Source organism: Balaenoptera acutorostrata, chromosome 12 (assembly GCF_949987535.1).
Source record: "Balaenoptera acutorostrata chromosome 12, mBalAcu1.1, whole genome shotgun sequence".
Lineage (NCBI taxonomy): Eukaryota > Metazoa > Chordata > Mammalia > Artiodactyla > Balaenopteridae > Balaenoptera > Balaenoptera acutorostrata.
In genome coordinates, this window is record NC_080075.1 from 88,255,872 (window position 1) to 88,272,119 (window position 16,248).

The window sequence follows — 16,248 nt, forward strand, 5'->3', positions numbered from 1 at the left end:
TCTGGCCGGGCCAGTCTTCACTCCAGAATCGACGTCTGTGTTCTCCTGATACACCCTAATTTACAAACCTGACTTTTTCTTCTTAGTTTCTATAGCCAGTATGTTAGGAGATTATTTTTTAGTTCCTCCTTGGAAATCCTTAGCATTTGCTGTCCCGTCCCCTGTCTTAGCTCGGAACTTATTTCCTCCCGCTCTGTAAGTGCTCTTCTGACTCCCAGCCTTCTCTCTTACCATCCATCATATATATGGGTTAGTCTTTATTATTTGCCTAAAAACTATTTCATCGTATTGCTCTTTGTTCAAACATCTTTGAACGCCTATGGGAGAATAGCCGCAATACTCAGTCAAGAAACTCACGGCCCTTCAGAATACTCTGAATCCATTTTACCCACTAAGCTTATTTCCTGTTGTCTCTCCCAGTTTCCACTAGGTAGGCGTCAGGCTGACCAGGCTTGGCCCTGGGCACCCAGCCTGGCTGGGCGCTGTCACCTTTTCTGTGTCCCTCCTGCTCCGTGTTTGCAGCTACGGCGATGTTGCTGTCCTCCTGAGGGGAGCCTGCACTTACGTCCCCGGCCTGCGATGATCTTTTCACGCTGCTTCTGTTCTGCCTCTTCACAGAACGCCTCCTCTCTGTCAGGCACCACTCCAGGCTCAGATACGCAGATGTCTGAAGTCTTCAAGGAGTGCGGTCTAGTGAAGGATACGGACATCTAAGAGAACAGTTTTCACAAAATGTGATTAAGACGCTCGAAATAGACATAGTGAGACGGGTGACTGGCATTTTGATGGCTGGTCCTGGGAAACCCAGCACTGCAGTCACGATCGGCTGCCAGACATTGTGACCGTTGTTGCTGGCTCGATGTCAGGTTCTTGAGATGGAGAAGCCGTATCTTACTGTTCCTTCTATAAAAGGCAAGTGTGTGGAGTCAAAGTGACATCTTTAACAAACCAGCTCTGCGAAGAGATGAGACACATGATCTAAAAATGTGAAGAATGGCTACCATGTATCTTCAAGAGGGTGTCTTTATAAATGTGGTGATAGTGGAAGGAGCCTTTCAACTTGGTTCTTAAAGACATCACGTGGTTAGATAGTTGATAGTCACCTATTGGTTAACTGAGGATAAACTTAACCTTTGGGTCTAATACTTGAGCAGAAATCATGTATCTTATTTTTAAAAAAATATTTACTTATTTGGTTGCACCAGGTCTTAGTTGTGGCAGGCGGGCTCCTTAGTTGCAGCTCACTGGCTCCTTAGTTGTGGCATGCGAACTCTTAGTTGTGGCATGCACGTGGGATCTAGTTCCCCAACCAGGGATCGAACCCAGGCCCCCTGCATTGCGAGCACGGAGTCTTATCCACTGCGCCACCAGGAAGTCCCAGAAATAATGTATCTTAGAATGTGTTACTGTACACAAAGTAAAAAGAACAAGAAACGTTAAGGATCACATTTATTAAAATTCCATTAAATTTATGACTGGCCAATTAGAATAAAATGCAGATACTATCAAAAAGATTTTAGAAAACTGATGTTTTGATGATGGTTATAAAACTAAGTTTTGAGACTTCCAGTTAATTGTAGCAGATTAAACACATACATTTATCTGAAACTCCACTTAAATGGTAGTGAAACGTCAAAGAGGTGTAAACTCCAAGACGGGGGCTGGAGATGGCATAAGAAGCCGAAACCTAAGTGCCTGCGAGCATGGTGCTGTTGAGAACCAGCTAGTCTGTCCTGCCAAGTCCAGGGGCGGATCCGGGAACTGGCCTGGCAGCCTCTGGAGAGCAGAGCCTGCATGTGGGGTGTCGGGCTGCAGAAGGCTCTGTCCTGGTGACCGGTGTCGGACCCTTTGACTTTGAAACTGTGCATGTGTTACTTTCATAAAAGTAGAGGTGAAGGAAAAGCCGAGCTCACTCCGGGATGCCGGTTTTAGAATAACAGCCTCATTTTTAGGCTACCTCCGAATGCCACCCCATAGAAAAATAACTCTTCAGGTTGCCTTGCACATAATAGCCACTAAATGAAAACGAACAGACTTGATTAATCATAAATTTTTACATAGGAAACTTGAACAGTTTTTAAGCAGTCATCTTTCTAGGTCTCTGCTGACTTTATCAGGCTTAAGATCCTGTTTTGAAACATACCCAGAAATAGAACACTCACCTTTGCTTTAAGTTCATTCTCCCGTAGGTCAGCAAACTCTCATTATGTCTAATAATTGTGTTTGTATTCACATGACTGTTGTATTTTTAGTGCAAAAATTTTTACCTGTGTACATATTTAGCATTTTAGCCAATTGTCTCTCTGGTTAGTTAATGTGAGTATTGTACAGTTTTCTGGTTACTTGTTACCAAAGTCTATTTTTAAGATCCTGTAAATCATTTATTAAGTACTTTGCAAACTCTGTTTCTCACTAGTGCCATCTTTGGAGTTAAATCTAGTGTCCACCCCCTGCCAATATTTACTGCTTTTTTGTATCAACAGTTCTTGGCTTACATTTATTGCTATTTAAATAGATTAAAATGTAGAAATAACTAGATTAAGTGAATTATAGTTTTGATTATTTAATTTGAAATGGTGTATTCTAGAAATGGAAATGTGTAATTGTGGATAGTAATTTTGGAATAGATTTTAAAAGGAACGGAGTGTAGGTTTGGAGAAGTATTTACTTAGAGGTGTTTGCTTTTTAAACTGAGTGGAGTCTCTCTTCAAAATTACATAATAACCCATGATATGCAGGCTTATATGCCAGGAAGTAGAGGTAAGGTTTGGAGATACCAATTGGAAGAAAACTTGACCCCTGACTTAAAGGCTGTTGTGACCCCCTAGCAGTTCTAACCTGAGCTTACCTTCTATCAGCTTTACAGTTTTCACTTAGCAGGGCCATCGAGACAGAGGGAGGGGAATCAAATAAGACTCAGGACGGTTTAGCAAGACACGATTATAAAAGAACACAGTTATCCTGAAAGTGAAATGGAGCCCTGTTTCAGCAAATCATGACCAACCTGAGACAACCCTGGTGGTAACTAACTTATCCTCCCCCAAATGGCTGGAATTCCAGTGATCACCCGTGTGCATGTGTGATGGGTGATCTCAGTGTTGCCAGGCTTCTCTAAGCTTCGGTAATATTCTAGTTTCATCTATCTTAAATAATTCTTTATTTCTTAAGTTATCAAAATAGAAGCCTATGTAAATGTGTTTCATTCATCCAGTAGAACCAAAGAAAGAACTCAGTTTTTGTTTCTTTTGTTTTTTTTTTAAGTTAGATTCTGGGGCAACAAAAGTTCGTGCAGAAATTTGGATTTTGTTCTAAGTGTGGTGGGTAGCTGCTGGCAAGTCCTGAAACTCTGGATGCTGTGTGTGTAACAGACTCGGGAGGGAGTGGGAGCAGGGGCTAGTCAGGGTGCTCTTCCAGTGGTCCAGGCCTGGACCTGCTTCCGGTGGGAATTACTCAGTCCAGGGTGTATTTTTTTTTAATTAATTAATTTATTTATTTATGGCTGTGTTGGGTCTTCGTTTCTGTGCGAGGGCTTTCTCTAGTTGCGGCAAGCAGGGGCCACTCTTCATCGCGGTGCGCGGGCCTCTCACTGTCGCGGCCTCTCTCATTGCGGGGCACAGGCTCCAGACGCGCAGGCTCAGTAGTTGTGGCTCACAGGCCCAGTTGCTCCGCGGCATGTGGGATCTTCCCAGACCAGGGCTCGAACCCGTGTCCCCTGCATTGGCAGGCAGATTCTCAACCACTGCGCCACCAGGGAAGCCCAGTCCAGGGTGTATTTTGATGATAGATTTGGATATGGATGTGGGTCATACATGATGTGAAATATGAAGATGGATTTGAAGATTTGGACATGGGATGTGAGTATAGAGATACACCAAAAATGACTTTAGTTTTTTGGGCAAAGCAGCTGGGTGATAGATGATGCCATTAATAAAGACAGAGAAGACTAGGGAGAGGAATTGTTTTGGTGAGGTCAGAATTTCTATTTTGAACGTGATGAATTTGAGATGCTTGTTAGGCAACCAAATAGAGATGTTAAGTAGCTTGCTGATTGTTTGAGTTTGGAGGTTAGGAGACACGTCTAATCTAGAGATATAAAATCTGGGTGCTGTCGGTATACAGCAGTAGGTAAACACCTACATAGTTTAAAATCATGGAACTGGATGAAATCCTTTTGGAAATAGGTGCAAATGGAGAAGAGGACTGAACCCTGGGGCCCCAGGTTGAGAAGGAATCTGCAATGGAGATTGTAAAATTTGTTTCCAAATAATTTTTAAATCAACTTTATTTAGATAAAATTTACCTAAAACAAAATAGAACCACCAGTTCAGTGAGTTTGGACAAATGTATAGACCTGTGTAACTACCACCCAAATCCAGATACAGGACACCTCACTCATCCCCCAAAGTTCCTTCATTCCCCTTGTAATCGTTCCAGCCCAGTCCCCTGCAGCCAGCTATCTGCTTTCTATCACCATAGATTAGTTTGCCTGTTTTAGAATTTCATGTAAGTTGAAGTATATAGTAAGTAATCTTCTGTGTCTGGCTTTTTAAACTCAGCTTAATGTTTTAAAATTCATTCATGTCATTGTGTTTATCAACAGTATGTTCCTTTTATTGCTGAGTACCCTTCCATTGTGTGAATATACCGCCATTTACATATCCTTTCACCTGTTTATTAATGGTCATTTGGATTATTTCAAAATTTGGGGGACTTCCCTGGCGGTCCAGTGGTTAGGACTTTGCCTTCCAATGCAGGGGGTGTGGGTTCAACCCTTGGTCAGGTAGCTAAGATCCCACATGCCTCGCAGCCAAAAAACCAAAACATAAAAGCCAGAAGCATATAACTGATTCATTTTGTTATAAAGCAGAAACTAACACACCATTGTAAAGCAATTATACTCCAATAAAGATGTTAAAAAAAAAAAAGCCAGAAGCAATATTGTAACAAATTCAATAAAAACTTAAAAAAAAAGTCCACATCAAAAAAAATCTTTAGAAAAAAATTGTATGTATTTAAAAAAAACCCCAAATTTGGGTTATTAGGAATAAAACTTCTAAAACATTCTTGTACAAGTCTTTTTATGGATATACGTCTTCATTTCTCTTATGTAAATACCTAGAGAGGATTTGCTGGGACATAGGGTAAAAGTATGTTTAATCATATAAGAAACTGCCAGACTTTCCCAAAGTGTTATACCATTTTACACTCCTACAAACAATGTGTGAGAGTACCAGTTGTTTACATTCTCATCGACACTTGGTTTTATCTGTCTTTTCAATGTTCGTGATTCTAATGTGTGTACAGTGGAATTTCACTATGATTTTAATTTAGATTTCTCATGACTGATGATGTCAAGCAGCTTTTCTTCCCTTTTGACCAAGTGTACATCTTCTTTTGGGACACGTTTATTCGAACCTTCTGACTTGAATTTTATTACTATCTTATAATTCATTCTTTCTGTTTTCTGGTTGTAAGTCTTTTGCAGGTACATGGGTATATTCTCCCAATCTGTGACTTGCCTTTTCGTCTTCTTGGTGGTGACTTTTGACAAACAGAACTTTTAAGTTTTGATGAAGTCAATTTAACAATTTTTTTTTTTTTAATTTTTTTATAGCTACTTTATTTATTTATTTATTTATTTTTGGCTGTGTTGGGTCTTCGGTTCGTGCGAGGGCTTTCTCTGGTTACGGCAAGTGGGGGCCACTCTTCATCGCGGTGCGGGGACCGCTCTTCATCGCGGTGCGCGGGCCTTTCACTATCGCGGCCCCTCCCGTTGCGGGGCACAGGCTCCAGACGCGCAGGCTCAGTAGTTGTGGCTCACGGGCCCAGCTGCTCCGCGGCATGTGGGATCTTCCCAGACCAGGGCCCGAACCCGTGTCCCCTGCATTAGCAGGCAGACTCCCAACCACTGCGCCACCAGGGAAGCCCTAACAATTTTTTATTTGATACTTTAGAGCTTTCTGTGTCTTTTCTGAGATGTCTTTGCCTGCCTAAGGTTATAAATATTTTCTTCTAGAAGATTTATGGTTTTAGTGTTTATGCTTATGTCAGTGATCCATTCCGAGTTAATTTTTTTGTGTGCTATGAGGTAAGGGTTGAAATTAGTTTTTTTCTGTGTATGTATCCATTTGTCCCAGCACTATTTGTCCACATACCGTGTTTTCTGTTTTGAGTTGCAATTCACCATATATGTGTGACTTTATTTCTAGACTCTTTGTTCTGTTCATTGATCCACGTGTCTAATGTGCACAGCACTTGTAACATCTGAATACTAACTTTACTTTTTCCTTAATTATTTTTTAAAGTTCCATTGTATAATTTTTTTTTTTAATGTATTTATTTTATTTATTTATTTTTGGCTGCGTTGGGTCTTTGTTGCTGCGCGCAGGCCCCCTCCAGTTGCAGCGAGCGGAGGCCACTCCTCGCTGCGGTGCGAGGGCCTCTCATTGTGGTGGCGTCTCTTGTTGCAGAGCATGGGCTCTAGGCGTGAGGGCCCAGATCACTGTAGTTGTGGCTCGCGGGCTCTAGAGCACAGGCTCAGCAGGTGTGGCGCACGGGCTTAGTTGCTCTGCGGCATGTGGGATCTTCCCGGACCAGGGCTCGAACCCGGGTCCCCTGCACTGGCAGGCGGATTCCTAACCACTGCGCCACCAGGGAGGCCCGTCTCCTTAATTTTTTTTCTCTGTTTGCTTACATACTTTTTATTTTATAGTGTTCCTTGTATTTTTAAAGTGGCTTCAAAAATTACTTAGAAATGCAAAGACTACAGAATGTTTTGAAAGAGAAGAGTAAAGTTTGAGGACTTAGGCTACCTGATTTCAATATTTCAGAGAGAGCCTTGGAGAGTATAGACAGTGGGGAAGGCAAAATAAGGAGAAAATGCAGTTAGTACTCAGATATGCAGGCCTTTCCTGAATTTGGGCTGCACCCAAAGCCATCTGAGCTCAGGCACCTTGGAAAGTGAACAGTTTAATTTGATTTCAGCACATTAAAACAGCTACTCATTTATTAGTTTTTGTCTTTATTCCCATCAAGATTTTGAACCTTTTGTTGATGTTGCCTGTTTCCCTCATTTGGGGAGAATTCTTTCTCAGTTCACATCATTGCTAGCCCATCAGTTTCCATAGTCCCTGAGCACTTTGTTTTTCCCTGAACAATTTCCAATTTGTATCTAATATCTAGAGAATGGGTATTTTAGATGTGGTTTTTCTTTTTAAAATGGGGCAGTAATTCAACATTTATATTTTAACAAATAATAAAAGGTTCTTTCTGGAACTCTTCAAATCTTGTTGATTTAATTTTGTTACGAGTGATGATAGTATCAGCCTGCTTTGAAAAACTGCAGAGAGCAGAAATCCCAGCTCATAGTGGTATAATGGCATAACAGTACAGGAAGATTTACCTCTTGAAGCAAGAAGTCCTGAGGCAAGGCAGTTCTTGTTGGTTAACTCAGCAACTCAGTTTTAATGAGGGCATCAGAAAGTTCTATTTTTTGTTCTCTTTAGCTTTTCTGCTTCGCTATGTCAGCATATTGTCTGTAGGCTAGCTCCTTTTATAAGCTGGGCTTATCAACATGACAGTAGCAAGTGTCCTACTTCAAGGAGAAAGCCTTTCCAAAAGCTCTGTGTCATGTGTCCTTGACCATACTTAAGTTTTATGCCCACATGTAAACTGGTCGGTTGCAAGGAGGACAAGACCACAGTGATTCATTTACCATAGTCAGGCTCCTTCCCTGTGTGTCTGCCTTTTATAAGGGAGAGAACTATGGTTCCGAAGTAAAGAAACTTTCTTAAGATCACACAAATAGGAAGAGTAAAAAGTGATGCGGCCATTATTTAAATCTAGATCATGTCTGTCTGGATTTTATTTGCATGCATAATTTTCTGTTTGAAGACATTCAGTGAAACCCATGCAGTGACCATAGCACTTATAAGAATATCGTGTGCACGTATGTATTGGCTTATATGTCTGCTTTCCTCTGCTGTTGTGTGAACTTGAAAAATCAGGGGCTTTCCCCGTCACCCTTTCCTGCAGCGTATCTCAAAAGAAAAGATAACAACAAAAGTTTGGTGTGCTTTGGTATCAGTTAGGAATACATTTCAGTTGCAGAAAAAAACCACCACCTGAGATTTGTTTTCTGGACTTAGGTTATTCAGAGCCAGTGTAGCTGCTCAGCAGTGTTTATTGAAGGAGCAGGTTTCTTGTTCTGCGGTGCTGTCCTTCGCCTATTAGATCGCTACTTCACGGATGCAGGATGGTTGCTACAGCAGCAGTCAGATCCATATTCTGGGCAGAAGGAATTCACACCACACCAGCTGCGTGTATCCCCTCTTTTTCTTTGATTCTCACAGAATGCTTTCCTTGACTTTTGACCAACTCATAAGTAATCTATGGTTGCAATTCAACCATGATTTGACGGAATTAGACGACAGATTGTTTTCCAGTCCAGTAAAGAAGTTCCTCACATCATGGGCAAACAAATGTGGTTCCGTTGTGAATGTCGGTTGATATTTTTGTTTACGTTAATGAGTAAATTGAAAGTGAAGCAATAAAGATATATGTTTCCATTTCACTCTTCTCGTCCGTAATGTAAGAGCACCTTCTTTGCTGAATTGAATAACAGTTTTTAAATACTGGAAGAATAAGATTTCCTCTTTTTATTTTTTGGGCTATTCACAATGTAGTGGCTACAGGTCATGACATACTTTTAAAAGTTTAACATGCATTATTGGCATTCTCTTCGTTACTTCTAATTCGGCTCAGCAAACTTCTTCCATAAAGGGCCAGATAGTAAATATTTTAGGCTTTGAGGGCCATGCAGTTGCTGGTGCAACTATTCAGCTTAGCTCTTCTAAGGCAAAAGCAGGCATAGACAATATGTATGTAAACAGGCATAGGTGTGGTCAAATAAATTTCATTTATGTAACAACAAGGAGGGGGCGAGATTTGTCCTACAGGCTTCAGTTTGATGATTCCTTTAAACATTCTACAGTGTTTGCCAATTTTCAAGGTGTAAATACTTCCACCACCTAAAGCTACTAACGTGATGCCCCTGAATGTGGAATTGGGAAGAAATGCTCAGTAGCTCACAGTTACATACTATTTCTACCGCACAGATACAGGAGATGTAAATCACCTCAAGAGCACAGAAAATAGCAAAAGTCAAGAAGTAATTGAGAAGTGATGAGTCTGAACATTTAATACCTTTGAAAGATAATTTCTTTAATTTTATGTTTATATCATTGAGTTTTTAGTAATGGCTGAGTTTAACAACCACGTTACAAAAACTCTGGAAAAATTAACAGCTTTCATAAGCTGGTATGAACCAGATCTGGGAGACTCCTGCAGGCGGCCTCCACCATGGGCCACGCAGACGCGTACCTTCCCAGGAGCTTCAGCAGACACCTGCATACGCCTCGCGGGCAGAGCTGTGTCTCTTGCCACCTCTAATGGCAAGAGAGGCTGGGAAATGGAATATTTAGCCTTTGGCCTCTATAGGCAAGGAAAGCAAGGTTGAACAGAGATGGAAATGCATATGGAGCGAGTCAGCCTAGAGTGTCTGCTACAGTTCTGTTCTAGAACTTTTTCCATGATGTATCTGTACATGTTTATATATACACATACAGATGTGTACATATATAGAGAACCTAAAATGGGATTGCATTTTAAGCACACTGTTCTTTAGCTTACTTTTTCCACTTGACTCTGACTTTCATTGTGTGTACATATAGATATCTCTTTATTCACTGTTACTGAATGCTATAGGGCGGCTTTCTGTTTATTTTATTATTTCCATTTATTATAGCTAATATCATTGGAGACATTTAGTTGGTTTTCCATTTTTATCATTAAACACAGTGGTTTAGTGAATATCTTTGTATGTATCCTTGTGCATATATATAAGTGTTTTTATTTTTTAGGGTAGACTTCTTGCAGTGAAACTGGCGGTTCAAAGAGTATGTACAAATTCTGAGGTATGCTGCAAAATCACCTACCAAAAAAAGGTGTTTAAAATTTCATCCCTACCAGCTATGTTTGCGAATGCCTGTTTTTCCCTCCCAAACTGGATATTATCTACTTTTAAACTTTTGCCAGTCTTACTAGTCTTTTTTTTTTGGCTGCTCTGTGCATGGCATGTGGGATCTTAGTTCCCCAGCCAGGGATCAAACCCGTGCCCCCTGCAGTGAAAGCGCGGAGGCTTAACCACTAGACTGCCAGGGAAGTCCCTACTTTTAAACTTTTGCCAGTCTTAAAGTATTATCTACTTTTAAACTTTTTATATTGGATAAATATTATAATTCTAATATGCATTTCTGGATTATTATTATTATTTCCTGGTCATTCTTTATCATGAATCTAATTTATTTTTCTAAATGGACTGGCCGTTATAATTTCTTTATTCTATAATTTGCTCATTCACCTTCTCATCCATTTTTTCACTTGAATTCTTAATTTCTTTCTTTGTTGACTTGTAGAATTTCATCATTAGGGATATTAACCTACGTGTAGTAGTTAATTTCTGTTACTTATTTACTTTTCTGTCATCTCTCATACAGAAATTTCTCCAGTAATCTCTATATAATAAATATTGTCACACTTTGTCTTTGTGGCATTTATGATTTTTGTCATGCTTATGAAGGTTTCTCCAATTCCAGAAATTTGAGGATATTCTTTTGTGTTTTATTCTAGACTTTTTACTGTCTTATTTTTTTTCACAGTCTGACTGGATTTTTGTATGTGTGTGTAGTGTGAACTCGAAAACTATTTTTATTTCTGAAAGGAGAGCTAACTTTTTACACTTCATTTGCCTCATTCATCTTTTTCCCACTAATTTTATATGCCAGCTTTATAATGACCAAAACTTTCAGTTGTACAGTGAGTCTTTTTTTGAACTTTCTTCTCTGTAAGGTTAATCTTTTGGCCTGTTTCTGCATCAATACTGCATTATAAATCACCGTGACATATTCTTTTATCTGGTAGGAGAGGGCAAGTCCTCCCCATCATATGTTTGTTTAGTTTTCCAGAAGACCTTGCAAGTCAACTAATCAGGTTCCACTAAAAGTATTGTTGGGATTTTGCTTGGGATTATGATGCTAAATTTAGAGATTTGAGGAGCGTGGACTCTAATGTTATTTGAATTTTCAAAATAAGTCTAAAAATAAGTTATTTTACACTAACACATATACCTCTTCTTTCCCACTTCAAAAACTTTCATATACTTTCCCCCATGAATTACTAGTGTTTCAGGGCCAGCAAAGTACTGAATATTTTGATAGATCTTTTTAATGTTAAGAAAGCATCCTCTTCCCTTAGTTTATTGAGTTCTATTTGTTTTGCGGAAACATTATAGAATTTTATTAAATGCCTTTTTATGTATCTGTTAAAACTATTTTTCCCCTTTGACTCACCACTATGATGATACATATTACTAGTCTTCCTATACTGAATCATTCTTGCATTTATCCAATAAGCCCTGCTTGGTCGAGGTATCTTATTTTAAATTACAATTAGTTTTAGTGTGCTAAACTCTTTTTAAGGAATTATTTCAGTTATCTAGTGCAGCAGGACAAATAACCCCAAGTTTAGTGTCTTAGCAGTGATCTGTTATTATTTTTCATGGTTTTATGTTTGGAGTAGACTCAGCTGAACAATTTTTGCTTAGGGTCTCATGTGGCTGTTATTAAATATTGGCTGGGACTGCAGTTATTTGAAAGCATGACTGCTTGACATCCGAGAAGGTTTCCTTCTAAGGCTGGCAGTTGACATTGGCTGCTGGCTGGGAGATCAGCTGGGATGATTGACTGGAGCACCTGCATGTTACCTCTCCGTGTGGGCTTGAGCTGCTCACAGGTAATGGCTGGGCTCAGAGAGAGTGTGCTAAGGACAAGCCTTCCAAGAAACCTAGGAGGAAGCAGGAAGACTTCCTATGACCTAGCCTTGACGTTTCAGGAAGTCATTTCCATTGTATTCTGTTGGTAAACCAAGTTATTTCGACCAGATTCGAGGTGAGGAGAATTATATTCCAACTCTTGAGGTGCAGAGCTACATGTGCCACAGGGAGGGTTGTTACTGGGGGCAGCAATCTTAGGAGCCCTTCTGTCCTCTGGCTTCCACAGTTCACAGTCATCCCACATGAAAAATGCACTTACTTGGCTCCCAAGATCCCCCAGAATCTCCTCTCATTATGGCATCAAGCTCAAGATCTCTATCTCGTCATCTAAGTCAGGTCTAGTATGGATGAGGCTTCTTGGCTGTGGTTCCTAAAGTACAGTTCTTCTCCATCTGAGGACCGGAAACTAAAGAGGCCCCTGGTGGACCCAGTATACAGTGGTGAACAGTGATAGGATAGCTGTAGTGGACCTTTCTGTTCAAATAGGAGGGGAATGCAGGTCACTTAGCAATCCCCGGTCTGTAACAATTGTGAACTCCAGACGGACACCTGTTATCACTTCCGTGATTAGGGCCCAGACCTAGTCCCTGCAAGTGGTTCTCTGCGGCTCTCGGCTTCACCCTCTAGACCCTTGACTCCACACCCTGAGCTCTCCTTCCTTTTTCATAAGAAATAGCCAGATTTTGCAGTTGAATAGTTTTCTTAGCCTACTACCCAACAGTAGATAGTTGGGCACCCAAAGATCTGTTTTCATTTTGAGCAGTCTCTCCCTTTCAGTCCAATCTCATGTAACTCCCTTAAAAATGATGTGGGCTTCCTGTGTATCTAATTATAACCCCCTGCATTAGACAAAAGCTGCACCCACAGATCTCTTTTTGATAGTCTCCTTTTTAATTTGGTCTGAAAGTGCTGTGGGACAACATCCTTAAGGTTCCTAAAAGTGTTGCCTTGCCGAGAGTCTAAGAGGTATATACCTTTAAGATTCTTAGAAACTCTTTTTTTAAATCTAAGAGGTTCTATAAAGTTGTGTCCTTAAATCTTTCTGAGGTGTCATCAAGAGCACCCGTGACTTCATCTTTACTCTGATTACTTTAAGAATATTTTGCTGACAAGAAAGACTATCCTGAGCCCTTTCTATTTTTCCTAAATTCTGCTCAAACCCTGCACATTTTCTTTTCTAGTTCCTCTCTCTCTACCCGTACCTTGCTGTATGCATCTAAGAGAAACCTTTCAGCACTTTTATTGGGTATTTTTCTTATAGTCCATGTTACAGCAAGCAGCAGTGTTCCCCAGTCACTGTATAACCTGGGGTGCCTTTTCTCTGCTTCCAATTTTAATTTCCCTCCAGCTCTTTAGGTCTTCAGTAGCAATCTCCTCCAGACCTTTCCTGCTGCCACCTGCTCCCTGTCCTAAAGCCAGCGTGTGTTAGGTTTTTCCTATGGTAGCACCCTGTTTGCACTTACCAATTTCTGTTCTGATTATGTCACTACATCAGAATGCAGTGGCTTAAAATAAAGCGCTTATTACTGTCCTGTGGGTCAGGAATTCAGGAAAGGTTCAACTGAATCGAGCCCTCTTTTTCACCTGACCTCAGCTTCACGTAACAAGTCTGAAGACTTAGTGCCCCCTGGCACCTCACTCCCTGACACTCCCTTCCTCCAGAACCTGTACATGTGTTGGTCTTGGGACAGTCATGCTTTTTTCCTGACAAACAACTTCCAAAAGGCAGGAAGGAGAGACTGCCAGGCTAATTATGGGCTGCACCTGAACTAGCAAAGTGTTACTTCTACCGTAGTCTACTGGTCAGGGCAGTTAGAGGGCCAACCGTGATTCAAAGTGGGTAGAGAAAGGCTCCTCCTCCTGACGAGGGAGCAGAGGGGCAGGTTGTAGAAGAGCATGTGAAGTGGGGGACCTTGTTGCAGCCCTCTTTGGAAAATGCAATCTGCCACGTGATATTTAGAAGTTATGTTAGGTTTGATTTCTCAGCGTTTTGTGTATGAGTATGCACATGTGCCATTTTATCAGATATAGCTATCAGGCATATATTAACTCTGTAAATCATTTGAATTAGGAAGCTTTCCTCCCTTTTTCTTTGCTCAGGAATAATCCAAGTAGATCGGAATTACCTACTGCTATAAAGTTTGAAAGGACCTTTTCATAAAACCTCCTGAATTGCCTACCTGAGAAGTTTAAGGTTTTAACTTAGCCAGATACATTGGTCTTTTTCCATTGATTTCTTCATTATATATGTTGAGAAAGTCCTTCGCCAATTTGAGAACGTTTGAATATTTATCCACAGCCCCTATGTGTTTTGGTTTTATGTCGTATTCATAATTCTTTAATCCATCTAGAATTGTTTAGATGAAGATACAACTCCCTTCCCCCAGCCAGATCGTTAACTAATTAGGTGATAATCAATCCATTCCTGCTAATTTGCATTGCAGCCTTCATTTTATGCAATGTTATGTATTCTGGAGTCTGTGGATTTCTGTTCTATTGATATGTAAATTCTTTTTCCCATACTGTGTTTTTAATTATTGTAACTCTCTCCCATACATCTTAAGACTGAAAATTACTAAACGTTCATGTTTTAAAATGTGAGTAAATACCACCTGACCCACACTAAGTGTTTATGATTTTAGACAATTGAGGACAAGTTTTAAAAATCCTATTAAGAACTTGTTTAATGTATATTTCAGCCAAATATTTTCATACTAGATTTTGTTTTCTAGAAAGAAGGAGGAATAAATAGAACAGATATCAATACTCAGCGTATTCAGTTTCATGCTGTGAGCATGACTTTCAGATACATAATTTGGTGTATGGAGTTTTTTCAGAAGGAAAAAATGAATAAAGGTAGGAACTAAATGCACTTACCATTGAAGATGGTACAAAGTTCAAGTAAACTGAAGCAGACACTAGTAAAGATTTTTTAAACTTATTGAAGAAAGCTATTTGTGGAGTAGATCTAGTAATGTTTAATTTTTTGAACTGTATCATATAGTTAATAAATTAGTTTAAAATGTATTCTTTAACAAAATGAATCTTTTAATTTCACTAATCTAGCTTGTTTTTGTTTTCCAGATATTGTTTTGTGTTTGCTTTGGGTTACCTCACAGTATGCCAAATTACTAGAGTCTATATCTTTGATTATGGACAATATTCCGCGGATTTTTCAGGGTAAGCCTGTTTATCTATTCTAACATGTTGGTTAAAGGACAAAATATAGTTGCATTTAGTGGTTCAAATAAAAAGCTCTGTTAGTTGAAAATTCTTTTATGAATTTAGCATTTTTCTTCTTGTAAAGTGGTCTTTTATAGTGCTACATAAGTCACAAAAATAACCTGGTTTTTAAAATTGACTTATACAAAATTTCTAAATATATGGCAATTAAATTTGTTGTACAGCATTCTGATATTGAAAACATTTTCTAATTCTGTTAGAAATTTCTGCAATCACTTATAACTAATGAAAATCAGCCCCTTTGAGCCTGCATCCTTGCTACCTTCGCTCCTTCCCCCCACCCTTCCCTCCCTCCTTTCCTTCCTTCTTCCTTTCTCTGGAGTCCCTTTTATACAATCGTTTCACCAGCTTCTGTGTAACATCTGATTGCTTGTTCTTGCTTCTTAGCACACTGTGGGACTTTCTTTGGACCAGAGGTCCTCGGACTAGCTTTGTCATTCTGAATTTCCAAGAGAGGGCACTTGAGCATGTATTTTACTTCTATGCATTTCACTTCTATGGAATGTTTTACATTCTTATATTCAGTATTCTACTGAGTGGTAGAAATAACTTCTGGCTTTTATTCCTTCAAAGGAGATTGAGCACCTCCTTGGTACTGGAGAGGTCTTTTCCCTGTAACAAAACTGATGGAATGTCTATTATGAGATAAATGCAGTCCAAGTCCTTACGAATGAACTCACCGTCTTTATAAAGGGACACTTGCTAACACCTAGGTACCAGGTGGGGAAGCTGAAGGTAAAACTCTATAGTCTTTATGTCAAGCCTGAGAGCTTTCTCTGTTGAACAAGATACAGAAGACCTGCTTTTAAGTCAGTCTTGAGTCATCTGGGCAGGATAAAAAATGACCAGTAAATCCAACTTAAGGATAAGTAAGTGGAAAAAATAAAACAAATCATGACATCTATGAAAAAAATTGTTCAACTGTAGAAAAGGCCCAAAGTTGTATGAGCTTAGAGAAAAATCACTGTTATAAAACAAGAGAATTTCAGAAGATGAAATATCTTTTTCTCCTTAATGAGATCAAAGTGGATTTTACTTTTATTAAACAGATTTTTAAAATAGGCTTAGATGAAAGGAGACTGCATCCAAAAGAACAAACAAAACCAAGACAAAAC

The 16,248-nt window shown here is 39.6% G+C and overlaps 1 protein-coding gene across 4 annotated transcripts in view; it reads left to right on the top strand.

Moving 5' to 3' along the window:
• MBOAT2 (membrane bound O-acyltransferase domain containing 2) overlaps positions 1 to 16,248 on the top strand; it is a 123,487-nt gene that overhangs the window by 65,571 nt on the left and 41,668 nt on the right. For all 4 annotated transcript variants that reach the window (XM_057558284.1, XM_057558285.1, XM_007195665.3 and 1 more), the window contains one exon: positions 14,975 to 15,070. In XM_057558284.1, the coding sequence (XP_057414267.1) occupies positions 14,975 to 15,070 (96 nt within the window). The remainder of the gene's footprint in view (positions 1 to 14,974; positions 15,071 to 16,248) is intronic.